This window comes from Hylobates moloch, unplaced genomic scaffold, assembly GCF_009828535.3.
Source record: "Hylobates moloch isolate HMO894 unplaced genomic scaffold, HMol_V3 SCAFFOLD_19, whole genome shotgun sequence".
NCBI lineage: Eukaryota > Metazoa > Chordata > Mammalia > Primates > Hylobatidae > Hylobates > Hylobates moloch.
In genome coordinates this window covers 20,826,962-20,854,617 of record NW_026652294.1, presented here as the reverse complement: position 1 = coordinate 20,854,617, position 27,656 = coordinate 20,826,962, and the positions used below count along the sequence as shown (strand labels likewise).

Here is a 27,656-nt window from a genome sequence, read left to right as displayed (position 1 = left end):
ATTTCAGCAGCAGTGGTCACCCTAAAGGCTTGAGCACCTGCAATCTAACCTGTCATTCGAGCACCCTGTGACCAGGCCCGGGGTCACTGTGCCCCACTTCACAGATGTCACACCCTCGCCTGCTGCCCCTCAGTGTCACAGTGCTCCCTGCCAGCCAGGATGAGGTATGGGGCAAGGCCCCCCATGCTGCCTCCCCTGCAGGAGAAGGGCTGAGGGAGTTCACCCACCCTCTCCTCCTCTCCTTCTCTCCTTGCACCCACCTTGGAAGCCCTGGGCCACCTCTGTCTGCGAGCGCCACCTCAGACAGGGCTGCTCAAAATAAACATGGGGGCGGATCATTTCCCGAAGAGCAGTGTCTGGGAGCCGAGGGAGTGGAGCAAAAATACCAGCGGGCCCATAGTCAGGCCCTGCGCAGAGCCCGGGCAACCATGGCCGCCACTGGAGCTGCTTTATAAAGGACATTTCAGAGACTCATCCTCCCCCTCACTCTTACTTTAATTAATTTTTTGAGGCTCCAGACAGAGGATGGTAAACGCACCCAGGGGTGGTGGAGTGAGGCTCAGACAAGACTCTGAAGCAGTGACTCATCAATGAGCACCTACTAAGCGCCAGGTTCTCAATGCAGTCAGCCCTCTTAGCCACCGTGTGGGGGGATCCGTGCACCCGCAATGCAGTCAGCCCTCTTAGCCACCGTGTGGGGGGATCCGTGCACCCGCAACGCAGTCAGCCCTCTTAGCCACCGTGTGGGGGGACCCTTGCAGCCATTTACAGATGGGGGGTGCCAGGTGAGGAAACCAAATGATGCACTCCGGGCCACCCCGCCAGTCAATAGCAGAACCAGGATTGGTTTGTTTTGGAATGGCTGATTTGGAATTTTTTGTTTGTTTTGACACAGGGTCTTGCTCTGTTGTCCAGGCTGGAATACAGTGGCACAATCACCAATCACTGCAGCCTCAAATTCCTGGGTTCAAGCAAACCTCCCACCTCAGCCTCCCGAGTAGCTGGGACTACAGACATGCACCACCACACTTGGTTAATTTGTTTATTTTTTGCAGAGACGGGGTCCCACTCTGTTGCCCAGGTTGGTCTTGAACTGCTGGGCTCAAGTGAACCTCTCGCCACAGCCTCCCAAAGTGCTGGGATTAAGGCATGAGCCACCAAGCCCGGCCAGAACCAGGATTGAAACCCAAACGTTGTGTGTTCTATTTGCTCTCTGAGCAGTGGCCTTCCAAGGGTACGAGAGGGGCGAGGTAAGAATACCTGCCTTGAGGGTGGCTGGACTCACTGGCACCATGCCGGCACAGAGCCTGGCCTGCAGTAGGTGCTCAGTAAATGGTGGCCTGTCCCTGTGAGGGAAAGACATCTGCTTAGCAGATGAGGAAATCAGGTGGGCCCTGTGACCAGGCAGGAGACGCACAGTGGCAACAGCCTCTCTCATCTCTCAGCCTGGTCGGGGAGCCACGTGAAGCCTGCTGCTCCCAGAAGAGGCTCCACCTGGCTGGGCGCGGTGGCTCATGCCTGTAATCCCAGCATTTTGAGAGGCTGAGGCAGGCAGATCACCTGAGGTCAGGAGTTCAAGACCAGCCTGGCCAACATGGCAAAACCCTGTCTCTACTAAAAATTGGCTGGGAGTGGTGGCACACGCGTGGAGAATTGCTTGAACCCAGGAGGCAGAGGTTGCAGTGAGCCCGGATCACACCAATGCACTCCAGCCTGGATGACAGAGTGAGACTCCATCTCAAAAAAAAAAAAAAAAGGGCTCCACCAGATTCGAGGTTGGAAAGCTTGCTCAGACAGATGTGACAGAAGGAGGGAGAGGCAGATCCTGAGGAGGCTTGGGCAGGGACCGTGGCCTGGCCTGAGGCTGGGCCTGCCCTGGCCGTGGTGTTGACGTGGATGGGGTGGGTGAAAAGGCAGGCACCAGCTGCACCCTGGCAAAGAGCCCTCTGCAAACAGCCCTGATGTGTAACATCTGCCAATTTCCATGGTGTAAATACTCCCTCCACGGCCAATTTCAAGCTCCCAACTCTTTCATCACTGGCTTGCAAAATTCCTGAGTGTTTGGAAATTGGCCCTCACCAGCTGGCTCCAGCAAGCCCCTGGCAAGGACAGTGCCAGGGCTCGAGTGTAGTAGGGCTGTGCAGGCCCCCCTCGATGCTGCCCCACTTGGAGACTGGAGCGAGCCCCACAGCACTCATTCCCTGTGGGGCTTTCTGCAGGAATGCTGCTCCCCTGCAGGCACTGACCAGAGGCTGGACTCTAAGCAAGGGGGTCCTGGGGGCCCTGTCTCACAAGCTTTCCCCCTGCAGAGAGCCCTCCCGCTAGCCCTCCCCAGAGACCTTTTTAATTAAGCTGGAATGGCTGGCAAACCAGCAGCCCTGAACAGAGTGTCACGGCAGCCCCGGGGGCCCCATTTAAGTAAATTGAATGGAGCCTGTGTTTGGTGAGCTAACAAAGAGGGAGGTGCGTGTGCAACCCCATGGGGTGCGGCATGCAGGGCCTCCGCAGAAGGAGGGCCGCAGGGAAGCAAAGAGAATGTTGAAATCCCAAGCTCTCCTGGGGCATCAGTCTTGCCGCAGAAAGAAGTGGGTTCAAACCTGGCCCCCAGCTGGCGGCGGGACCTCGGGCCAGTGACTTCCTCCCCGTTGGGCCTCAGGGTCACCGGCTGCTAGCTGGGAACCTTCGCAGAGCTGGGGAGTGGGTTCAGGGAGCCACCCCATCCAGGGGCTGGTGGACGGCAGGAGCCGGAAAATGCTGTTTTTCCAAATGGGGCAGGACCGGGCCTGCCACCCAGGCTGTCACCCCCGGGTGGGGCCTGTGGACTGAGGCATCCTTGCTAACCCCACTGCCCCTGCCTGCCGTGTCCCCACAGAGGCTCTACTCTCCTCACACACACATCCTCCCCCAGCTCCCACCACCTCCCAGAACCTGTCCCCTCCCCTATGTACTATCCCCCTGGGGCCCGCCAGCCCTGTGATGGCCCAGGGGCCTGGAGCACACTGTGCAGCTCAGCGCCCACTCCTCCTGTCCTCCCTGCTCCCAGGCCACAGGAGGGACATGCAGAGAGGACACACAGGACAACCATGGGGCCACTAGCCCTCAGCGCCAAGGGGCTGTATGGGGTGGAGTCACTGGATGGGACAGGACACCCTGGCCTGGTGAAGGGACGTTGTGGCAGAGACAAGGAGCCTTGAGGGTCATGGAAAGGTCTGGATTTTGTCCTGAGGGCAATGAGGAGCAACAGAAGTTTTGAGGCAGGGAAGAGCCCAACCAGACTGGCCCTCTGGAAAAATCACCCCAGCTGTTTGGGGGAGAATGGACAGAAGGGCCCGGGTGGCCGTGCTTGGTGGCACCTCCCTGTAGTCCCAGCTACTTGGGAGGCTGAAGAGGGCGGATTGCTTGATCGTGCCACTGCACTCCAGCCTGGGCAGCAGAGCAAGACTCTGACTCTCTTTGTGTTTTAAATTTTTTTTTTTTTTAAAGAAGAACACAGAAGGGCTCAGGTGGAGAGGTGAATAGAAGTCAGATTTGCAGGGACTGGCAGGGGACGCGCTGTGGTTGCCTTGGTGTCCAGGCTGAGCAGCTTAGGAGGAAAAGAGCCCCACAGAGGCCCAGTCCTAGCCAGCTTCACTCGTTCACTTATCATTCATTCAGCAGACACCCGAGCCCTTTCCTCATCTGAGCTTGGCCCTGGCTGGACAGTAAGGTCGCATGGATGAACTGGACCCAGCTCAGCCCGGCACTTCTAGGGGGACAGACACACAAACCGAGGCAGATGGATGGGGCTGCCCAGGCCTGGGCAGGGTCCTGGGGCCCTCACACCTCCCCCGCGGGCCCAGCCCGGCTGCGCTGCACTGGCCTGCTCATGGTGCTCGATGCCCATGCTGACGGTGTTGACCAGGATGGCCATCATGATGCCCCGGTTGAAGTACTTGCTGTCCACGATGCCGCGCAGCTTGGCTCGCGTCTCCCGCCACACATCCCCGCACAGCCAGACCGCCCCATCCGCCTGCTCCTCCTCCTCCTCCTCCTTCCCCAGTTCTGAGGAGGCTCTGTCCTCGCTGCTCCGGGCCTCGTCCCCGTCCGCCTCGTCCTCGCCACCAGTGGAGCTCCCGGAGCCCGAGCCCTCCTGGCCCGAATCGGTGCTGCCCAGGCCCGAGGGCCGCCGGCCAGCCTCATGCTGGCAGCAAGGGCAGCTGGCGGGATCGGAGGCCAGCATGGCGGGGATGGGCTGCACCAGGGTGTGGGCCGTCACATCCAAGGGGCTATGTTGCGGGCACAGCTCTGAAAAGCAAACGGGAGGGATGTAGAGTCGTTGCCCACACCAGGCCCAATCCACCCTGGGACACATCCCCGAGTGCGCTTGGCTCCCAGGGCCACAGGTCTGCCTGGAACCAGCCGACTCAGCCTGGAAGAGCGGGGCGGGGCGGCGGGGGGTGCCTGGGGAAGCGGCTGCAGCTCTCTGAGCTTTGTCTGCCCCTGTTGTAGATGTTGGGGCAGGAACACCCACCACGCAGGCTGCAGGAGGATTCTCTCCCTTAAGGCACGTGATGGGCCCAGCACGGTGCAGGGCACGCATCCATGCTGACGGGCCATCCCTCCTGGCCTAGACCCTGGGTCAGCATGGAACAGACCCAGAGCCCCAGTCATGCAGCTTGGGAACTAGATGTGATTCTGAGTCAGGCCAATGTGGGGGCGCCCCCGTCAGAGGAGGCCATGGTGGCCTCGGTGTTCTCAAGTCTCCTGCCTGTACAGCAGGTGGGGAGCGGGGAAGGGGTGAGGTTTGTTTCCCAGGGAGGGGAGGAGGCATGGAGCCCTGGGGCAGGGACAGACCCTCACTCCAGAAGCCCCTGGGACTTCCCTCCACACCAGGGGTGGAAGTGGGGACAGTGGGCAGGAAGGGCCGCTGGGAAGAGGGAACTTCATCCCTTTGCTGCCCTGGAATCACAGGAGATGCCTGGGCTGGCCCTGGACTGAATTCTGTGATCTGTGAACCATCTCAAAGAGGTGTCGGAGAGGCCTCTCTCTGCCTGTTTTAATGTCTTCTTTGTGTTTTCCTATATATTCCTAGAATAAACACATTTTGCTTGTGTAAGCCAAAAAAGTAACATGAAAGGGAAAGAAAAGCCTGTCACGGCTGCCCTTCATTTCCACACTTGCCTCCAGATGCCTCCCAAGCCCTGAATAAGCACCCCTGGCTCATTCACACCTCTGGAGCCGGGGCGGGCAGCCAGGAACCCACGGGTCAGTCCCATCTCACCCGGAGGACGGACCCAAAGCCCTTCCCAGGGCCGGCTCACTGCTCCCACCTGGACATGGGGCGGCAGCCAGCTCTCGTTTCCCAGGGCAGAGGGGAGGCCCAGGGGCAAGGGGGCAAGGGTGCCAGGAGAGGGGGCTGGGCGGCCACAGGAAGCCCACTGGAGTGAACACTTCCCCCCCGCGTCCTCCAGCAACACCAGTGCCAGCCTTGCCCGGACCCAGCTCCTGTGTCCGCGTGCCGGGCCTGCCCACGGGCCACCTGGGGCCTCCTCCAAGCCCACGCCTGGATGGCTGGCACCCGAGGACGGGTGGGCGGCAGCTCTGAGCGCGCATTCTTCTGCTTGCCTCCCAAGAATCGATTCCCAGACTGTGAGAGCTGAAAGGACGGAGCTTTCCAGAGCAGGGCCTGGGGTGGCTGACTCCCGCGGCTGACAGCCACATGCTGGGGGCCCCTGTCCTCACTTTACAGGCAGGAGACAGGCCTGCAGAGGGTCACGGCTGCTCAAGCACAGTCCCCATGCCTGCTGACTTCCTTCTCAGCACCAACTGGGAGAAGTGGTACTGGGGCTGGGGGCAGGGCCCACCTCCTGTGGCCCTGGCTTGCCTCTTCCCGAGAGAGTGATCATTTCCAGGGGAGGCAGGCCCCTGCAAAGTCTGGCAATGCCGGCTTCCGAGGTGTCTCCCTTCAACTCCCTGACCCTTAGTCTTCCCATCTGAAAAGTGGAGATAATATTACTATCTTCTCCCGTCTCAAGACCGTTTCCTGGAACAGATGAGGCAACCAACAGGGCAGCCCCTTCCAAGCCTAAAAGCATAACCTCAGCCAGGTGCGGTGGCTCACGCCTGTAATCCCAGCACTTTGGGAGGCCAAGGCGGGAGGATCACGTGAGCCCAGGAATTTGAGACCAGCCTGAGCAACATAGGGAGACCCGTCTTTACAAAAGTAAAAATTAAAAAATTAGCCAGGCATGGTGGTGCAAGCCTGTAGTCCCAGCTACTCCAAAGGCTGAGGCAGGAGGATGGCTTAAGCCCAGGAGTTCAAGGTTGCAGTAAGCTGTGTTTGTGTCACTGTACTCCCTGGGTGACCCTGTCTCAACAACAACAAAAAACAAAAGCGTAACTCTCACAGCCTCACGGCAAGCACAGAGCACAGGGTAGCATGAGTCCCCAACATGCCACAGCTTTGAGGGGCAGGCCCACAGCCCCTTTGTGCCAGGTACCCAGGGTCATTGCTCGGGTGTGCTGGAAAGCAGGGGACAGCAGCAGGAACCCAGAGAAGGGAGTGATGTGGGCTGCAGTGGGGGAAGAATTTTAGCTTTCCAAGACTGAGGAGAGACACTGGTTCATTCCTCTCAAGTGTGGCTCCCAGGGCAGAGCTGCTATCTCCACACACACACACAGGGACCAAATTCCTCCAGGGCAAAGGCTGAGTTCCCCCAGCCCCAGGCCCAGCCCAGCACAGGCTCTGACAGGTGCCAGGAGAGGGCAGGCAGAGGTGGGGACAGAGCTCCCTGGGGGCTGTGAAGGAAACACTTGAGCATGAAGTGAAGACCTGGAATTCGGAGGCTGCTGGGCCTGCTGGACGTGCTGGAAAGGAGCGACACTTGGCATGCAGTGCCTGAGTGCCGCGTCGGACGCGGGGCCACTTACTGTAGTGCCGGGGCTCCTTGGCGTGGGGCCCAGGTTTGGCGGGGGCCGGGGCCTCCGGGCCCAGGGCCTGGCGCCGGCTCTGCAGGGCCTGGTAGAGGCCCAGGGCACGGCGCTTGGCCTTGCGCAGGATGTGGCAGACATACTGGAAGATCTCCTCATAGCAGTCGCCGGGCTCGGCGTAGCTGGCCACCGTGCTGGAGGACAGGTAGCGCTGCCGCTGCTCCAGCATCAGCCGGTGCTCCCGTTGCTTGGTCTCCGAGAACTGGGTCGCTATGACAACGAGGCACAGGTTGATCATGAAGAAGGAGCCCACCTGTGACCAACGGGAGGAGAGGACAGGGACAGGGACAGGGATAGAGGGGACAGAAGGGTGAGAGAAGCAGAGTCATGGGGTGGGGACAGCAGGGAGACACGGGGAGAGGGAGGCAGAGAGAGATGGGGAGATGGAGATGGAGATGGCGGTACAGAGGCAGAAATGAAGCAAGGAGGAGGGGCAGGGACCAACCGGAGACACAGAGGCCAGAGCGAGGGCAGGTAGAAAGAGACAGTGAGGTACAGAGACGCGATGACAAAGAGAGACGGGCTCAGAAAGGACAGACACAAGGAAGGGGAGATGCAGGGGATGAGTGGAGACAGGGAAAGAGAAGGGCAGGGGAGGTGTAGGGGCCCAGAGAGACACAGGCACAGACACAGATGGGGACAGGAAAAGATCGCTGAGGCCTCGCTCCAGGAGAAGGCGACGGCCCAGGCAGCTCCCTGGGCCCGACTGGGATCTGCTTCAAAGCCCAGCTCCCCTCAGACCCCTAGGCCCTGGCCTGGCCCCCGTCCGCCTGGGACATCTGCACTGAGCCCAGAGAGGGAGGCCACAGCCCATCTTGGGCTTCCCAGGCCCTGAGTCCTTGCCCAGCCCTGCCTTCTCTCTGACCAGAATCTGGCCTCAGCTGGGACTCCAGATGAGAAACGAGAAGCTGCCTCGGGGTTTTCACGTGGCTTTATTTGTGCTTGCATGAAACGAAAGGGGAGAGGCTGCCCCGGTTGGCACTGGGGATCCCATCTCCTTGTGGCCCGATGGCTCCAGGAGTGGGGCTCCTCTCCAGTTTCCAGGCTTTCAGGGCGCAGCCCCCTCCCCAGCATTTGCTGAGCCTGGAAGTGAACTTGGCTGCCAGCCAGCCTGAGCAGATAGCTTTCATCCCCCTCGGAGGTGCCCGCCAGGAGGTTCCCCCCGGCTGCAGCCTCATCAATGATGATTGAGGAGCTAGGGTCTGGGAGGGTTGCTGGCCCAGAGGACTCTGGGAAAATCCCCTGCCTCTCGGGTAAGAAGATGACATCCCATCCTTGTCTCAGTCACCTCGTCCACAAGCACTTCCTGGGGAGCCGCCCTGCACCAGGCCTGTGTGAGAGTCACAGGAAGAGAGGGCTGGGCCCTGCTCTCTGGGACCACACACTTGTCAGGCTCCTACCTGCCCCTGCGTCTGCAGCTGCTGCCCTGGGCGACCCAGGTGGGCCTCCATCCCCTCCTGGCCTCTACTTCCCCATCTGTAAAATAGGAGGCTCGAACCTGATGAGCCAAGAACTTTTTTAGTCAGAAGGAAGCCAGGTGCGGTGGCTCATGCCTGTAATCCCAGCACTTTGGGAGGCCGAAGTGGGTGGATCACTTGAAGTCAGGAGTTCGAGACCAGTCTGGCCAACATCATGAAATCCCATCTCTACTAAAAATACAAAAATTAGCCAGGCATGGTGGTGCATGCCTGTAATCCCAGCTACTCAGGAAGCTGAGGTAGGAGAATCACTTGAACCGGGAAGGCAGAGGTTGCAGTGAGCCGAGATTAGGCCATTGCACTCCAGGCTGGGCTACAAGAGCAAGACTCGGTCTTAAAAAAAAAAAAAAAAAAAAAAGCACTGGGGGCCGGGGGCTGTGGCTCACGCCTATAATCCCAGTGCTTTGGGAAGCCAAGGCAGGAGGATCACTTGAGTCCAGGAGTTTGAGATCAGCCTGGAAAACACAGCAAGACCCTGTCTCAAAAAAAAAATTTAAACATTAGCCAGGCATGGTGGTGCATGCCTATAGTCCCAGCTACTCAGGAAGCTGAGGGGGGTCAATCGCTTGAGCCCAGGAGATCAAGGCTGCAGTGAGGTAGGACTGCACCACAGCACTCCAGCCTGGGCGACAGAGCCAGACCTTGTCTTTAAAATTAAAAAAAAAAAAAAAAAAAAGAAGAAAATTTAAAGAAGGAGCACTAGGGCCTGGCCTTGAAGGCCAAGGACTCCTCACCTTTCTGGGGTTCAGGGTCCTCACAGGAGGTGACCCTGCAGGTGACATAGCAGCGCATTTGTCCTGACTTTACTTTCTTGACCCTTCCCACTGTCTGGAAAAACTCAGCCCTTTCAGCCTCTCGCCAGCACTCATCGTCCTGTGACAGGGCCACCTGAGACCCAATAGTAGCAGCAATAATAGTAGCAGGGCACATGTACTGAGCACTCACTGTGTGCCAAGGACATGCAGGCTTCAGGCTGTGTCTCACCTAACCCTCCTGAGAGCCCAGGGGCAAGGTGCTATCACTGTCCCCCATTTCACAATGAGCTTGGGGAGCATCGTGCTTTACCCCATCTGCACCCTTAGCCACCCTTAACTCCACAGCAAGAGCAGATGCAGCATCCTCCAGCCCCTCCTGGGAACCAGAGACTCCTCTTGCAACCCCAGTGGCTTGTGGCTCCCACACTGCAGGATCCTGACCAGCTTCAGGGGCTCTGTGAGCCACCCCTGCCCGAGGCTGTTTCACTGCTGACCTCCCTGAGTCTTTAAGGCTCAATTCTGGCATCACCTCCTCCAGGAAGCCTCCCACCTCCCCATCCCTCCTCCAGGCTGGATCGGAGCCTTCTCTGGGCTCCCTTCTATCATGGCACCTAAGATGCTGTATGGTCACTGACTGCTGTCAGTCCATCTTCCCCACGAGACCGTGAGCTTCTCGAGGACAGGGGGTGGGCCTTACTCACTGCTCTGTTCCTAGCACTCGGCTCAGGGCCTGGTGCAGTGTGGGTTTCCTGAATGTTCTGGTGAATGAATATGCAAGGCCATGGATGGCAATGCTGAATAAAATCTGACCCCTCTCCTTTTATCTGGGGCATCGCCTATAGGTCCAAGGCCCCGGCCTCCCCAAGAGAGCACTGGAGCTTAGACAACAGCAAGTGTCTCAGGTCACCTGCTGGTCTGTCCTGGGGCCCAAGGTCAAGGTCCTGCCAGCCCAGGATGGGGCACTGCCCTGGACGGCCAAGTGTGCCCTCTCCCACCACCAGGAAGCCAGAGAACCCAGCCTCGCAGCAGCAGGGATTCAGCAGCGACTCCTGGGAGTGAATCACCTTGACATTTTGGGGACTGTGCTGTGCTGAAGCCGCAGTCAGGCATGACGAGGAAGATGAGCTCACTCTGGGGAGACCGTATGGGGGTGCAGGCAAGGGGGGCTGGCCAGGAAGAGGCGGGTGAGCCCACCTCCATCTCCAGGTTACCCCAACAAGGCAGGGCTGCCCAAGAGATGGGAGTCCCTCTGAGAATTCCAGGGAGCTCCACCGGGTCACTATCAGGCGACCTCCCTCCAAACCCTGCTCAGCCTCCGGGCATCTTGTCTTCCCCGTCCAGGAAAACAGGAATGAGCTGGAGCTCTTCTGAAGCTTCCAGTCTGAAGCTGCTCCTTGGGCTCAGTTCATGCAAAGAATGTAGCCCAGAGATACGAGACAGAGAAACAGGAGCAGAGCATCAGTGGGGAAGTAAGTGCCCAGACATGAGAAACGACAGCAATCGAAGGTGTTGGATGCTCCCAACAGCCACCCCTGATGAGCCCCTTCAATCACCTGCTGCCTGGCGGTGATGAGAAATAGCCCCCCCCCCCACTCCCTCATCCCGGCTCTCCTGGCTCTGAGGGGCTCCCTGGGGACTCCCAAAGACCCTCCCTCCTCCGGTCCCCTGGTCCATGGGTTCTGAGTGCACCTAGGAGCCCAGGCTCCCTGACACTTACTATGATAAGCAGGATGAAGTAGATGAAGTTGTAGAAGGAGTGAGCATCCATCACGTAGTACATGATCTCCACCCAGCCTTCCAGAGTGATCACCTGCAGTGGGCAGAGGAGAGAGAGCCGAGAGGCCTGGCCCATCAGAAAGCCCGTAGCCCGGGCAGTGCCCCAGACAGAGGCCCCACTGTGTGCCAGAACGCATCACACATGCTGCCTCGAGTCCGTCTCACAGGAGCTGGACAAGGCACATCACATTATACAGGTGAGGAAACCGAGGCTCAGCGAGGGGAAGGCACTTGCCCACTGTCACACAGCCAGGAAGGGGTGGAGCCAGGAAGGGGTGGAGCCAGGACTTGAACCTTGGTCCTCCAGTCTACCACAACAGCTGGAGGGATGGAAAAGCAGGGACCCTGCCCCCGCTCCAGCTTATCAGTTGGGCCACCCACCCTCTTTGAGTCTCAGCCGCTTCTTCTGTATGTGGGGAGCCCACCTGGCAGAGCTGGGGTGCAGCATGGTGGAGCCTGGGAGCGCACACTGCCATGAGGCTGGTGTGACTTTGTCACCCCCAACCCCACCCCGACTCCTTCCCAGACTGGGGGATGGAGCAGCCTTGAGAAAGACAAGGGTCTTGTTGGCTTCTGGCAAATGCACAGAGTGGGACCCCCGAGCAGCCACCCACCCTCCTGGGCAGAGGGTTCCAAAACACAGCTGTTGCCGTCACCTCACACCCTGCAGCTCTGAACAAATGATCCTGATGCTCCCCAGGGTAAAGTGCCCAGGGAAGCAGAGGGCAGCACAGGGCAACAGAGGCAGCGGAGTTCAGCCCTCCTGCTGCCCCCTCAGGGACTTCTCAGCTCCCCCTCTGTCTGCTCCTGCCCCTTCTTCTTTCTGAGGACAGCAGAAAGGTAACCTCTACCCAGCACTCTCTGTACACAGGGCTGGCTGCCCTGAGTGTGCCATCTGCTTTATTCTTAACAATGACCCAAGGTGAGGGGGGCTGTTATTACCCCATTTTAAAGATGAGAAAACTGAGGCACAGAGAGGCCAAGCAATACTGGCCAAGGTCCACTGCCCTAATTCTTTCCCTACACATATCCCAGCCCGTCCTCTGCAGAGTATAGGCTGACAGTCAGTGGAGTGGGGCCATGCAACAAGCCCTTTGCACACCATGAGACCAGCGCTGCTTTGTGAATGTGTGTGCATTATGTGCACTGGGTGACAAGGCGAGACACATTTCTTACTGACTCCAGATGAGCTACTTGGCACTTCCTGCACCAGAATTTTGCTCAGGCTGTCCCCACCAGGAATGTCCTCCTACCCCATGATCCTGGCCTTGGTCAGCCAGTCCCTCCAACAGAGCTTGAATCCTGCCTCTCCTTTCTGAACAGCCCTCCCTGCTGGGATCCATATGGCCCAAGGCAACCTGGGGCTCTGCAAAGAGCTCAGGCTTTGGGGTCACCCAGAGCTGGGTTAAGAGCCTATTTTTGCCATTTAATAGTCACATCATCTGTGGTCAATTAGCTTGCTTCCTTTCTTTGAACCTCGGGTTCTCTGTCTATAAAATGGGCATGATAATGCCTATTCTGCCAGCAAGCTGGGCAGGTTTCAGTGAGATGGTGGCTGGCAAATGCCTAGCACAGAGCCCTGGCCACCAGGCAGAGCTGCCCACTCTAGGACCAGGCTGGCCCCAGGCCTGAGTGGCCTCACCTGGAAGATGACAATCCAAGCATAACCGATGTTGTCAAAGTTGATGGCACCCTTGTGGGGGTTGGCGCTGCCCGTGCGGCACACATTGTAGTAACGGTTCCAGTTGACACAGAGGCCGCTGGCATTGAGGTCCTGGCGCCCCGCCCCAAAGTCGTAGACGTCGTCCTTGGACAGGCAGCACTCACGGCCCTGCTCCTTGAGCGGGGGGATCTCATGGCAGCCCATTATCCCATTGTCCCCCGACAGGGAGCAGATGAAGGGCATCTCATCGTCCTCCTCCGGCTGGTAGTATGGGGGCAAGGCCACATCCCCTTGTCTGTCCACAGGCGAGGGTGGGTAAAAGAGGGAAAGCGGAGGGGTCACTGTCAGGAGGCTCAGGAAGGGAGAGGCCATGCAGCATAGCAGGATGGCCCAAAAAGCCTTGTCACTGCCTCCAGGCCTTGGCACATGCTGTTCCCCTGCCTTGGTCACCCTTCCCCACCTCTGTTATGGCCATGAAAACCCCCACTGGCCCACTGTGGTCTCCTTCTCTGGGGAGCCTCACTGTGCCTTGCACACACCTTCATTATGGCTCCTGGGGGAGATGCCCCCAACTCCCCTGGGAGGCTGGACATCTCAGCATCCCCAGGCCATACACACTGTTGGGTTCGCACAGACAGGGCAGGTGCTCGATAAACAAGCACTGGCTTTTATCGATCCAGCAGATGAGGGATAGATCCTCCATCTGCTCCACCCACTTCCATCTAAGTGATCCTGGGCTGATCACTTCCTCTCTCTAGACTTTGTTTCTTTTTTTTCTTTTTGAGACCGAGTCTCACTCTGTCACCCAGGCTGGAGTGCAGTGACGAGATCTTGGCTCACTGCAACCTCCACCTCCCGGGTTCAAGCAATTCTCCTGTCTCAGCCTCCTGAGTAGATGGGACTATAGGTGCATACCACCATACCTGGCTAATTTTTGTATTTTTAGTAGAGATGGGATTTCGGCATATTGGTCAGCCTGTTCTCAAACTCCTGACCTCAGGTGATCCACCCACCTCAGCCTCCCAAAGTGCTGGGATTACAGGTGTGAGCCACTGAGCCAGGCTGCCCCTCTCTGGACTTTTATTTCCTCATCTATAAAACAGACAACAATCCCTACTCTGACCACCCAGAAGGGTTAATCTATGCTTCACTGCAATCCTAATCAAAAATCCCAACATTTTGACCTGTGGAGCCTGCCCAGATGGTTCTAGGATTTATTTGGATGGGAAAATAGTCAAGACAAGTTTTAAAAAGGAGAGAGATAAACGGAAACCAGATCTATAAAAGAGCAAAATACTCTACAACTATGATTGTTAATACAGTGTAGCACTGTGACAGGAACAGAAAGGTTAATGGAATGACATAGAGCACAAAGACAAACCCATGTACAAAGGAGAACTTAGTATATCACAGAGATGGCTTTTCAGACCTGCAGAGAAAGGAGGGGCCCATCAGTAAGTGGTGTTAGGATAGTTGCTATCTATTTGGGAAATAATAGTTAGATCCCAACCTCACACCATACACAAAAATAAACTTTTTGAAAGACCTGGTATCCAAAAATAGACATATAAATTATCTCATTTTTAATTGTTATACTGATTGCACATTAAAAATAATATTTGGATATATTAGATTAAGTAAGATATATTATAAAACTAAAAATAGCAAACTTCCAGTGGATTAAAAAGCATAAATGCAATGAACATCACCACAAAAACATTATAAGAAAATATGGAATATTTTTTGTTAACTCAGCATAGGTGTAACCTTCCTGGGTAAGACACAAAATCCAAGTTTTGTAAAGGAGAAGTTTGACCAGATGGACTACATACTAATGTAAAATTTCACTGAGACAAAATATACAAAGTAAAAAGACAAGCAACAAATTGGGATAAAGCAGAGGTAGGCAAACTTTTTGTGTAATGGCCTGTATTAGCAAACATTTTTCTGCAGAGCACATGGCCTCTGTCCCAATGACTCAACTTTGCCATTGTAATCTGCAAACAGTTATAGGAAATAGATAAACAAGTGGGGATAGCTGTTTCAATAAAACTTTATTTACCAAAACAGGCCATAGTTTGCTGTTGCATGGGATGAAGTATTCGCAACATACAAAGGAGATAAAAGGTAACTATCTAAAGCAGGGGTCCCCAACCCCCGGGGCCACACAGCAGGAGGTAAGGCCACACAGCAGGAGGTGAGTGTCCAGCGAGGGAGCATTACTGCCTGAGCTCCACCTTCTGTCAGATCAGTGGTAGCATTAGATTCTCACAGGAGCACAAACCCTACTGTGAACTTCACACTCAAAGGATCTAGGTTGTGCACTCCTTACGAGAATCTATTACCTGATGATCTGAGGTGGAACAGTTTCATCCCAAAATCATCCCCCCGCTCTGGTCCATGGAAAAATTACCTTCCACGAAACTAGTCCCTGGTGCCAAAAAGGTTGGGACCACTGATCTAAAGCACATGAAAATCTCCCATAACTCAATAAGGAAAAGGAAAAATTACCCACTAGGGGGAGAAAAAAGGACAAAAGATAAGAACAGAAAAATTCACAGAAGAAACAAAAAATGGCCAATATGTAGGAAGAAACACTCACCAATGGAACAAAATAACTAAATGCAAACAAAAAATAATGAGATCATTTTACACCTACCCAAATGGCAAACATTTCAGGGTTGGTAATATTCAGCATGGGAAAGAATGAGTGTAAACAGACACTCATATACACTGTTGTGGGAGTATACATTGGTACAACCTTCTTAGAGGGCAATTTGGAACATCCATCAATAATCAAAATGTACACATCCAACCCAAATACATATGGTCACCTGAGTCTCATACAGGCACCCCTGCAATCCAGTGGAGAAAGGATAGACTTTTCCACCACTGGTCCTGGGACAACTGACTATCCACTAAAAATAAATCAATAAATCTTGACCCCAACTGAGGCCAGGCGCAGTGGTTCACACCTGTAATCCCAGCATTTTGGGAGGCCGAGGTGGGTGGATCACTTGAGGTCAGGAGTTCGAGACCAGCTTGGCCAACATGGCAAAACCCCACCTCTACTAACAATACAAAAATTAGCCATTTAATAGCATGGTGGCATGCGTCTGTAATCCCAACTACTCAGAAGGCCGAGGCAGGAGAATCGCTTGAACCGGGGAGGCAGAGGTGGCAGTGAGCTGAGATCATGCCACTGCACTCCAGCCTAGGCAATAGAGTGAGATTTCATCTAAAAAAAAAAAATCTTGACTCCAACTACAAACCATACACAAAACTAGAGATGGACCTCAGACCTACATGTAAAGGATTTTTTTAAAAAAGAAAGTTTCTAAAAGAAAGCACTGGAAGATATTTTCACAACCTTTAGAAAAGATTTCTTAAACAGGACACAAAAAACAATGCTAAAAAAATGATTGATACACTGGACTTCATTACAACTAAGAGATTCATTCATCAAAAGACACCGTTAAGAGAGCGAAATGTAATTCCTTCTTTTTCATGTCTGTGAGTATTCCGTTGAGTGAGTACACTGCCACTTATTTATTCATTCTGCCGATGGTTTGGGGTTGTTTCTGGTTTTTTGGCTCTTATGACTCATAAATATTCTTGTACACATCTTTGGGTGTATATAAACCATCCCTTTTCTGGGTAAATACCCAGGAGTGCTGCCAAGTGACAGAGGCAGGATTTGACCCTGAATGCCAGGCTGGGGCTCCGATTTCTAACCCACACACCACACCGCAGCAGTGGGGCTGCCTCGATCAGGAATACCCTCCCCACCCACTCCCTGTCCCCCCCGTCTGCCTGGAGACATTTTTCTTGAATCTTTTAGGTTCAGCTCAAGGTCACATCCTCTGAGAAGCAAGAAGTCGCACTGGTCCTCTGTGAAGCTAGAAGCCCCGTTGGTCCCCACTCTGGCTGGTCTTGTACCCCCTCTGGGCTTCCAGGCCCCACTCTGCCAAGCCCAGAGCACCCTGAGGCCTAATTTTCAACACATGCAGTTCCCCAGTCAGACAGTACAGAGGGCAGTGGCCAAGATAAAGGGTCTCTGCATCCCCAGGGCCCAGCATAGGCCCATCCCCTGGAAGGGGTCGGTGAGTGTTTGTGGAATGACAGTGTCCTGACACCCACACAGCCAGGAAGAAGCTGGACGCTTGCTGGAAGCCTTGCTGTTGGCCCTGGGTGAGGCCCTTCCCATCTAGGCCTCAGTCCCCATCTGCATAGTGACAGGCTGGGCTGAGGCTTTCGGTGGCCCCATCTCCCACCTGTGCATGTTACGCCCCAGGAAGGGCCCTTCTCCGCCCTGACTACTGAGCTCTGTCTGTCTCACAGGGCCGACTGTGCCAGGAGCTAGAGGCTTCCAGGCAACAGCCCGGCTGGGGAAAGCTCAAAAAGAGGACTTTGAGGAATTCTCCTGCCCAAGACCCTGCCTGGTTCCCCACAATCCTAGCTAGGATCTTCTCAAATTCCAGCTTTCTGATCACCCAGAAGAGATCTTGCTGCCTCTTTGTGAACCCTGGTTACCAACTTCTCTGCTCCCTGCCCTAAGCAAGCCTTGTGAGTTAAGGTCTAAGCCTCCCTTATTTCTACAGGAGTCACAGGCCTGGGATGACCCTGGCCTTGCTCTCCACCAGACGTGCGTGAACTTTGCTCATCTCCTTTTTCACGCAACACCGACCATCCCCCAGCCCAATAGGGCATGTGAGTTAATAACACCCACCCTAAGAGAATGAAGCCAAGAGCTCAGAGGGAGGCGTGGCAATCACCCAGCATCTTCCCTTAGGGCGTTCTTTCTCCAGTGACATTTCGTTATATTTATTATTCCTTTCCTGGGGTGGGGATGGGGGTGGACCAGATAAGGTTCCTCTTTAACACGGCCCAAGCACATCCACAGCATCCTCCCTCCAACTCCCCTATTGCAGCCAAGACAGGGCTGGGGCCATCTCATGAGGCCTGGGGACGACCACAGAGGAGGAGATATCAGGGACTGGGACGCAGAATCTCCAACACTCCAGGCCTAGGAAGAACTGGTCCTCGCTCCCAGCCTGCCTCTGCGTGGTAAATGCACTCACTCATCCACTCTCTCACTCATTCCTTCAACAACTAGTTGGGAGCACCTGTGCCAAGCCCTGCTCTAGGCCCGGGGAAGAGTCAAGCCCCAGGTGCCCCTGCTGTGGTAGAGAACTCACATTCCAGGGGCCTCCAGAGACCTCGGATGAACCGACAGGAGATGATTTCAGAGAGATGAGTCAAGAAGAAAACCCAGCAGGCTGTGTGATGGCGAGCTTGGGGCTGGGGTGGTGAGGGAGGGCGAGGGAAGGCCTCTAGGAGGAGGCGTCGGGTGGGCTGAGCCCGCATAATAAGAAGGGGCTGGCCACAGAAGGATCCAGGGAAAGAGCCCTGTGAGACAGAGGGGCAGAGCTCACACTACCCTGACCCTGACTCCGAAGCAGCTGCTTCTCCCCAGCCCCACTGCCCCGGGCCCTGCCTCAGGACCTGCCTCTTCTGGGGGTGGGAACAAGTGTAGACCCCCTTCCTGAACCCCTCCTTGGGGCCCTTACCCACCAATTTGCCCCTGTTATGGTCTACCCAGGTACCCTGCTGTTCCCCCACAGCAATGGGTGGATGGGCCAGTTCCTACCCAACTTTCACCCTCCAGCTCTGCTACCCTCTCTCCAACCAGACAGGCCGAGACGGAGAAACTAGCCCTCACCTGTACAGTGTCCCCACGTCCCCACGCCTCCTACAGTCACCTTGGTCCATGATTGACAGACTGAGAGGCACTCACTAGAGGTGTTTGAGATCGGCTTCCAGCCCTGCACCTCTCAAGGGCAGGGACCCCCTCTCCTGCCACGTCCTGAGCCCTGAGCACAGGCTCAGCAAAGGGGAGTGAGAAAATGGATGAAAATGCTCTCCTATTTCTGACTGCCTGGGGCCTGGCACTTAGTCGGTGCACACCATGCATATCTGAAATGAATGCATATTCACGTCCAAACACATACGCGTAGGTACATGTGTGTGCACACTTATCCCCCAGCACTACGGAAGCACGGGTTGTATAGGTGTCCAATTTTTCAGACAACTAAGCCCAGCTCCTCCAAGATCCAGAGCTTGATTTGTGTGTCAATAATCCTCTCTCGGAGGAACGTCTCGCCCCCTGCTTTCATACACAAGCGGCCAAATGGGAGCTCACCCTTCCTGGATGACTCAGCCACCAAGGGGAATGAATGTGCTGTGGGCGGAGAGCCAAGCTCTGTGCCTGCTCTTCAGGTTTTCTGTCTTCTTTTTCCTCCTGGGCATCACTTCTGCTTGTGTCTTAACTTCCCTTTCCCCTCCTACCTGACCTTTCTTTTTTTGCTGCTTCTACCCCATTGGTCCTGATTCCCAATGACCCAGAAGGTTAAAACTGTGTCTTAGTAAGAGTCCCCGGAGCTGCATGGGTGGCAGGGGCTGAACTCACATGGTGAAGTTCTCCTCCAGGAAGCAGCGGTTACGCAGCAGGCCCGCCCAGAGCTGCACGCCTATGATGCCAAAGATGAAGAAGACAAAGAAGCAGAGCAGCAGGACATTCCCCAGCATGGGCAGCGTGTCCAGGAGTAGGTTCACCAGGATCCGCATACCTGGGAGGGGAAAAGGTGGAGGGATGGTCAGACAGGGAGCAGAGGTCTCAGAGAGGAAAGAGTGAGAGCAAGGTTAGAGAAACAGGGAGGGGGAGGGGCATGCATTGTCAGGGGCTCCTTGCTGTTCCCATCCTGTTCAGTGGCTGCGAGATACATCCTCTCCTTTGTATCTGCCCCTCCACCCAAAAAGCCATGGAAATGGCTCTGGGCCCCGCTCCACTTACACTAGATTGTGAATTAACAAGCAAGCATTTATGCAGCACCTTTTATGTACCAAGTGCTCTTCTGTGTAATTGCACAAATGTGATCTTCAGTCTTCATGACAACACTGTGAGGTTGGTACTATTATTTCTATTTTATAGAGAAGGCAACTGGAGACTCGAAGAGCTGAAACTGCTTGCCCTAGGTCACACAGCTCAGAAGCAGCAGGGTCTAGATTTAGACCAGGTGTCTTGACACAAAACCTAGCTGTCTTTTCACAACCCCCTTGTCCCAGCGGCCTGGGACTGAGGCTGGTTCACCTTAGTATGCCCAGCACCTGCACAGAGTGGTCGTAGTACGTGCCCAGTGAATGTGTCCTGAATACCCTTTGTCTCTGGGACAGTCACTGTTCCCCTTGACCATATCAGGATACAGCGGTACCAGCCAGAACTACCACTCCCACTGCATGATGGAACCAGGCAGAGCTCCCAGAGCCACCTTCAGAAGAGCCAAGGACCTGCTGAAGGCCCTTACAGAGAAGGCCCACACAGGAGTCGATGGCCCCACAAAAGGTGAGGAGCTGGTGGGGCACCTTTGAGTACACACCCTCCCCCTAAGATCCTGTAGAGTCCATACTGCCCATCTCTCTAGCTTCATACCTCTCTCAATTTACAGTCTACGCCTTGCAGTGCCAAATTATTTGAAGTTCCCTAAACATACCATGAGATTTCACACCTCCATGCTTTTATCCTTGCTGTTCCCTCTTCCTAGAACACCCTTGCTCCTCTCTTCTGCCTGGCAAATCCCTATTCAGCCATCACAGCCCTGTGAACGCTCTTTCTGTGAAGGCTTCTAGACTCTTACATCATCCCAGGTAGAGTTCATCCTTCTCTCTTCTGCTCTGGGCAATCTCGGCACCTCTGACCTAGCCTAGGCTGCCATGTACAGTTGTGCAGGTTGTATACTGCACAACCTAGGAGGTTCCATCCATATCAATATCTCGTCTTATTCTAGCCCTAATGTATAGTTGTCTGTTTACTTTCCTATCTCTTCCACTAGGCTATAAGGTTCTGGGGGCAGGGCCCTTGTCTAAGTCACCTCAGTATTCCCAGAACCCAGCAGGTCCTGGCCGAGAAGACAGGCTCACCTAACATTTGTTCAATGACTACTCATGAATGAATGATGGGATAAGTCATAGGGAGGGAGTGGAAGATTGGAGAGAGGAAGATGGAAGGATGGTGACAAGTAGAACAGTGGCCCTGTCCAAATGGTTGTGTATGCTAGGGGTAAGCCTGAGGTGGTTACTAATGAGGATAATTATTTGGAATTTGCATCACAAACTCTGTGTGCAGTGATTTCCAATCAATAATTAATGCCCACCCCATCTTCCCTCTCCACAAAACTAGGTCGGCCTCCCCTCAGGAAAGACAGTGGAGCTTGCCTGCAGGCTGCTTCACCCCACCGAGAGCAGGCCAGGGTGAGGGCTCAGTCCCCCACCACCCTACACCCCCAAGCAGGGGAGCAAGGCGTGTATAGCAGAGGGAAGGGAGCAATAGAATGGGTGCCCTCGTAATCCATTCAAATGGATCCCCTGACTCAAGTAGGCCAACTGCAGGCCTTTCTGGTGCCCTATCATTCATTCATTTATTCATTCATGAAACACATAGTAAGCGCCGGCTGCATGCCAGGTATGGCGTTGGGCACATGGGGAATCCAAAGACAAACAAGACCCATTTTTTACCCCCTCCAACCCTCCCCCACCCCACACACAGAGCTCACAGCCCGGCAGCAAGGGGACAGGGAACAAAGTGTTGAGCCAAAGGACTGTGTCTGGGGAGCGGGGCCGCTCCGGGCACATTTGCTGAGCTGGACTCCAGGATGCGAAGCCTTGGGCAGCAGAGGGACTGGCATGGGCAAAGGCACTATTCCTGAAGGCGGTTGCAGGGGGCTCTGAGGAGTGTGGGGCTGCGTGCTGGGTGGCTGGGCAAGGAGCTCTGCTGGCATATTTCTAAGCAGGCAGAGCCAATCAGCTCTGAGCTTCACAAAAGAATGAGCAAGCCTCGAGGCCAGGACAGGTGCAGGAGGCAAGCACAGAGGGCCGGTAGCAGCTGGAGAAGAGGCTGGATGAGAAGGGCCTGGAGAAGGCGGCTCCTCACAGTCCCAGCCTGGTTGCTTCACTCCCGCTCCTGCTTCTCCCTCGGGCCGGCCTTTGTTGCTCAATTAATTACATCTCCCTTGTTCTCTGGGATATTAAAATTCCGAAAGGCTCCTGCAAACCTATCCGGCTGGCTTCCCTGAATGGCAGCCCCGTCCCTCCTCCCCGACCCGCCTCACTCTGCCCAGCTGGGCCCCCGCACACTTCATAGCCCTTCCTGGGGCCCAGGGAGTCCCAGGGCCACAGAGCCCCAGCATAATTAGCTAATTAAGGACTTAGAACTATTTTATCCCTTCCTTGCCAGGGAAGAGGGGCCACAGGATTAGGGAGTCAGGGAGGACCCCAAGAGACCACGGCTAATCTTCCTTTTATGCCCACAGTCAAGTAATTAGCCAAGACAGGTTGGCCGGTTACACTCTGCCCTCAGTGCCTCTGGAGATTGGCATGGGAGGTGGAGGCGGGGAGAGAAGAGAGAAAAGCAGACAGAGGAGAAAGTGAAACCAGGAGTGACAGAAAGAGACAGAGGACAGAGAGGAAGAGTGGAGAGGCTGCCTGCAAGTCACCATCTGCCTCAAACCATCCTTTCTACTTCATCTCCTGCCACACCTTCCCCTGGCCAAACCCTCCTCCTCCAGGCAGTCCTCCCTGATTCTCACCTCCAGTTAGTCATGAAGCCCTCCTGCCTCTCATTGCCCCAAGGCTCTCACTCACTCTCAGGATGGGCTTACCTGGTTCTGCGTTCTTAGTGCACATTTTCAGGCCTTCTGCCTGGAGCAAGAGCCAGATGGGCCATGATGGGGATAGGCTACAGGCAGCCCCATGAGTGTGATTGAGGGCCCTGGCTCCCCAGCTAAAAAGGGGAAGAGGACCCTGGAGTCCTTAGGACACCTGATGCAGCCCCCAGCCCAGTGAGTGCCCAGAGCACAGACCCAGGACATGACATCTGGGTCCCAGTCCCAGCAGGGTGGCCTTGAGGCAAAGCTTGCCTTCTCTGGGCCCCAGTGGCCTCACCTACAGAGGGGACAGAGGCTCCTGTCCAGCCAGCCCTTCAGGAATACCACGGGGCCAGGACACCTCTGATGGAAGATTCCCTGAAGTCAGAAGCCTCCAACAGCCCATATACCCCATGGGAAAGTGCAAATCCTTATCCCCCACCTTCCTGGCTTCTGCTCACAGACTCCTCCCCAGTCTGGCCCCACCTCCCTCCATCCTCCCTGCCACACCTGAACCTGCAGCACCAGCCAGACTGGCAGTTCCCAGCATTCCCACTCCCCAGCCCTGCACACACTCTGCCCCCACCCACGATGCCTCCTCCACCCTGCCATAGGATCCCGGGACCGCTGTGCTGCACCCAGCCAGACAGGCCCACTTCCAGTCCTGGAAAGCCCACTTTCGGGGCTGCCTCCATGCCCTTGCACATGCTCGGAGGGCCATCCCTCGCTCGCCTCCTTTTTGGGGATCTCAGCTGAGCGGTCACCTTGTCTGGTGCCTCTGCCATGAGTTGCCACTGCCCACCCACCCTCCATCATAGCCTGTGCCAGTTCCCGGCTCTGCCTCCTCCTCCCCGCTGGAAACCAGGCATGCTCTGCACCCAAGGCCAAGGCGGCTGCTCTGCGTTCTCCCATCCAGACCAGGACCGAGCACAAAGCAGCCCCTTGAAGGCCGACAGCTTGAATGAGTAAAGGAGCAATGGGCGAGTGAATGGAGCCACTCAGCAAGTACTGAATGAGGGCTGGCTCCATGCCGGGCACTGTGCTAGGCTCTGGGGATACATGAGTTGTAAAAAACCAAAACGGAGATCCCCGTCCTCATGAGGCTCACATCCCAGGTAGGGTAGGGAAAAACAGGCAATAAACCACACGGGTGATACATAAGGACACGTCCTCATTCGTTGGGTGAAAAGTGCTATGAAAACAAAAAGGAGAAGGGGGAAAGGGTGGGGGGTTTGGCCTGGGGTCAGGTGAACATTAAATAGGGGGCCAGGAAAGGCAGGATGACACTGAGCAGAGACAGGGAAGGGGTGACAGAGTCAGCTGAGGGGCTGTCGCTGTCTGGGGGACAGCCCTCAAGTCAAAGGCAGCCTGGACAAAGGCCTGGAGGCGGGAGGGAGTCAAGCACAGTCACAGCCACAGCAAGGAGACCATGAGTCTAGGGGGAAGCCAAGCAGGGATGAGGCTGGGGAGGAGACAGGGCCAGGGGGCTGGAAGACTTGAGCTTCCCCAAAGGGTCATGGGAGCCACCGTAAGGGTATAAGCAGAAGGGAGACGTGATCTGGGGAAGGGGTGAGAGGGCTGCTGGGCGGAGAATGGATCGCAGGGGGCCAGGGCAGAGGAGGGAGAGCGTCAGCCGCACAGTCTGCAGGATCCTGTGCAGACGCCCCTGTGGACAGCGCCCCAAACGGCACACACGTCTCTGAAAGGGGGCCGGGCCTGTGGGCTCCACAGCTGTGTGGTCGCTGCCTCCCGGGGGTCTCGCCTGAGACAGACACAGGAGCGCTGAGGGTGGGGCCCAGGAGAGCTGTGGTTCCCTGCTCTGTGCCCTCCCTGTTGAGATGGCCCAGGCCAGACACTGGGCCCTCTCCACCACCCTCACGGCCTGATGATTGGGCCTTCCGTCCCCCTGCTCCTCTCCGTCCTGCCTGGCCCTGCCTGGCCGTCGTACACTCGTCATTGTGATAAACCGGAAGATGGTGGGGCTGGGCCCAGATAATGATGGCAGTGGAGTGGGGAACGTGGTGGATTCTGGAGGGATTCTGGAGGCCAAGCCAAGGGATAGGATGTGGATGTAGGAGGAAGAGGGCAGTTGGGGATGACTCCAAGGTTTGGGGCCTGGAGCCACAGAGAGGCCTTCAGCGGGGGTGGGGCTCCATCTGGAGATGTGGAGCTTAGGGTGGCCGGGGTGCATCCCCATGGAGTCGCTTTGCCAGATCTTGGGGTCTGGAGTTCAGGGGAGAGGAGTCTGGCCCGGGAGCGTCATGTGGAGCATCAGGGTGAGGACAGTCTCTAGACAGTGCTGAAAGCTGGGGGCTTGGTGGCGGCAGATGGCAGCGGGCAGGTGGATGGAGCTGCTCACCCTTTTTGGGGACCCCTAGGCTAGAGCCTCTGCTTGAGAGAACCTGGGCAGCAGCCAGGCAGAGGCAGCCCCTTGGTGGCAGTGGGGACACCTAAGAGGAGGTGGCAGGAAGAACAGGAAGCACTTCCTGACAGGCATCACCCCTGGAGGTTTGGGGTGTTCTTGGCAGAGGGGAGCTGTCAGCCCAGATCAGTTCAGCCACTCTGCCAGGCCAGCTCAAGTAGAAATCGCCAGACGCGTGCCAGCCTCTGCCAGGGCACAGCCCGTGGCCCAGAAGAGTGGAGTCAAGGCGAGGGGAGCCGAGGCTGTGGCCTGGCCACTGGGGGCCACTCTCCCTGGACTGGCCAGGTCAGTAAAGGGGCTGGGCGGCTGGGAGAGGCCGTCTGCTGCTCCTGCCATTGCTGGCGCCAACTAATCAGGGGCACAGTGGGCATCAGGAGGCCTGGCCAGGCAGCAGACAGCCAGCTTGCCAGGGTCACAGCTGCCAGCCCAAGGCCCAATCAGGGAGGGGCCTGTGGGCTGGTGGAGGGCCTTGGTGCCCACTGCTGAGAAAGGAAGCCAACCTCAGCCAACTAGCAGCTCACTTCCTCCATCCCAGGAGAGGCCTCAGGTCCCTCCCAGAGCTGGCAGCACTCACATCCTCGGGGGCTGGCCTGGCTGTCTCACTGCAGGTCCCCCCACCCGCTGTGCCCCAAACCACTCCTAGGCATCCTTCAAATGTCCTACCACCCCCTCCTCTGGGAAGCCTCCTCCTAGTCCAGGTAGGGGCCCTTTCCCAAGGGCCTCTGCCCCCATCAGATCAGACATCCCACTGGCCTGCAGCTGTCAGCCTTTGGGGAAGGGGCTGTGCCTGATCTTGGCCCCACATCTGTCCAGGGTCTCGCCCAGAGAACCCCAGGTGGATTTTAGTTTGGATGAATGATGGAATCAATCCATGAGTCAGTGAATCCACAGTGGCCCTGTCCTTTGGTCTGGTGTCCTGTCCAGGACACTCCCTCCCTCCGGACTTGTAGAACAGAAGGCAGAACTCGACCTGAGGGAGGGGAAGAGGGAGGGGCTGCCTTCGCCCCGCCCCACCCCCAAGCACTTTCTCCCTGCACGGTCCAGGCTGCTCTTTCCTGTTCCCAAATCCAGCGCTCGCCAGATGCTCTGGCCAGATGTTCTCCCACCCACCCAGCCCCACCTCTTCCAGGAAGGGAGCAGCCCTGGGGAAATCGGCCCCCCTCATTTCATCTCCCCGTTTCTCTCCCTCCTTCTATCTCTTCCTTCCCCATGGGGGCTGTCAGGCCTTTCTCCCTCAGGATAAAGTGGGAGCCCCTTGTGGGTGCCTAAAACAGACAGCCCTGAAGTCCAAGGTGTGGCCTGGCCGGGGCTGATAGCCCAGTAGCCTTCCTTCTGCTCTCCCCAAGCTGCAAGTAAACACACGCTCCAGGCGAAAATGCCGACACTTCCACGCCAACTATTTCAAGATGCATCTCTCAGACCTGTCCAACAAATGCCCCCCAAGGCCCTTCCAAGAAGGAATCCTGAGGCCTTCCTCGCCCCTCCTCAGCACGGCTGGCCTGACCATGACCCTGGTTGGGCAGGCACCTGGGCAGGAAAGGGCTTGGCCTGGGGCGCGAGGGTAGGCGCCCGCTGTGCACTAACCACAGTGCCATCCTGCCTCCTGCCCTGCCTCGTGGCTTCAGCCAGAAAGAGGATCAGCACCACGAGACCTGTGCACCCCAACAGTGAAAGGCACTCAGAGGTCTGGAGCAGACCAGGCTGAGGGGGGAGATGGAAGGAGAGAGGGCCTCAAGGCGTCACTGCAGCCCACGGGACCTCTCTCCTTTAACCCTGGAAGTGGGCAGAGGTGTTTCCTGATGTCCTGCAGACAGTGGGGACGGGGGTGGGTGTCTGGCGCCTACACGCTAAAAGAATGGAAAGGAGGTACTGAAACAGAGTGAAAAGCTGTAGGGTCACGTGAACACAGGTTCAAACCCTATCTCTGTCCCCAGCCAGCTGTGTGGTCTTGGGCAGACTAGTCAACCCCTCTGCCTGCTTCCCCATCTAGAAAGTGGGTGTCGCAATGCCACTAACTTCTTAAAGCTGTAGTGAAGATGAAATGACACTGCCCATGTAAAGCACTGTGATGAGCTTGTCACAAGCCCTTGACAAACTTTAGCCACTTATCAGGCGGATCTCGAAGTCCAGAGATCAAGACCATCCTGGCCAACATGGTGAAACCCCATCTCTACTAAAAATACAAAAATTAGCCGGGTGTGGTGGCGCTCGCCTGTAGTCCCAGCTACTCAGGAGGCTGAGGCAGGAGAATCGCTTGAACCCAGGAGGCAGAGGTTGCGGTGAGCCTAGATCACACCACTGCGCTCCAGCCTGGCAACAGAGCAAGACTCCGTCTCAAAGAAAAAAAAAAACTTTAGCCACTTATGATTATAATTAACTCCCTAGAAGATGTGAACAACCCTCTCCTTTTCCCGCCACGCAGTCCCCTGCCCACCCACAGGATGCCCAGCCCAGGATGACACCTCCACTCCACCTTTGCACATGCCAATCTATCTGCCAGGCACACCCTCTCCAACCCTCAGCTGATGAGTGTCTTCCAAAACCAGCCCCTGAGAAGACGTCCCTGACACTCTACGTCCACCCTCACTACTCCCAGCACCTTATCTAGCAGCAGCACCTGCCGATCGCGTAGGCACACGAGGCTGTGCACGCAGCTCTCTACACCCACGGTGGCATTTCAGCCTTCCAAACCAGATGGACATCGGTATTATTAACTTCTCTCGAAAGCTGGGGAAATAGAGGCACAGAGAGGCACGTGGCTTACTCAGGGTCCCACAGCCAGTGGGTGGAGGCCCTGGGACCAGAACCTGGCCTGACAGCACAGAGCAAACCTCCAGCTGGTGGTGCAGCCGCGGGGATGGCAGCCTTCCCCACAGCATTGTCAGGGACTGTGAG

General features: G+C 56.1%; 1 protein-coding gene across 1 annotated transcript in view; it reads right to left on the bottom strand.

Moving 5' to 3' along the window:
- Positions 1-882: 882 nt before the first annotated feature.
- LOC131380672 (voltage-dependent T-type calcium channel subunit alpha-1I-like) overlaps positions 883-27,656 on the bottom strand; it is a 99,127-nt gene continuing 72,353 nt past the window's right edge. Inside the window, exons 9-13 of the mRNA XM_058431135.1 lie at positions 19,111-19,270; positions 12,621-12,936; positions 10,920-11,012; positions 6,910-7,222; positions 883-4,284 (exon numbers count right to left, since the gene is read on the bottom strand). Of these exons, the coding sequence (XP_058287118.1) occupies positions 3,746-4,284; positions 6,910-7,222; positions 10,920-11,012; positions 12,621-12,936; positions 19,111-19,270 (1,421 nt within the window). The 3' untranslated portion in view covers positions 883-3,745. The remainder of the gene's footprint in view (positions 4,285-6,909; positions 7,223-10,919; positions 11,013-12,620; positions 12,937-19,110; positions 19,271-27,656) is intronic.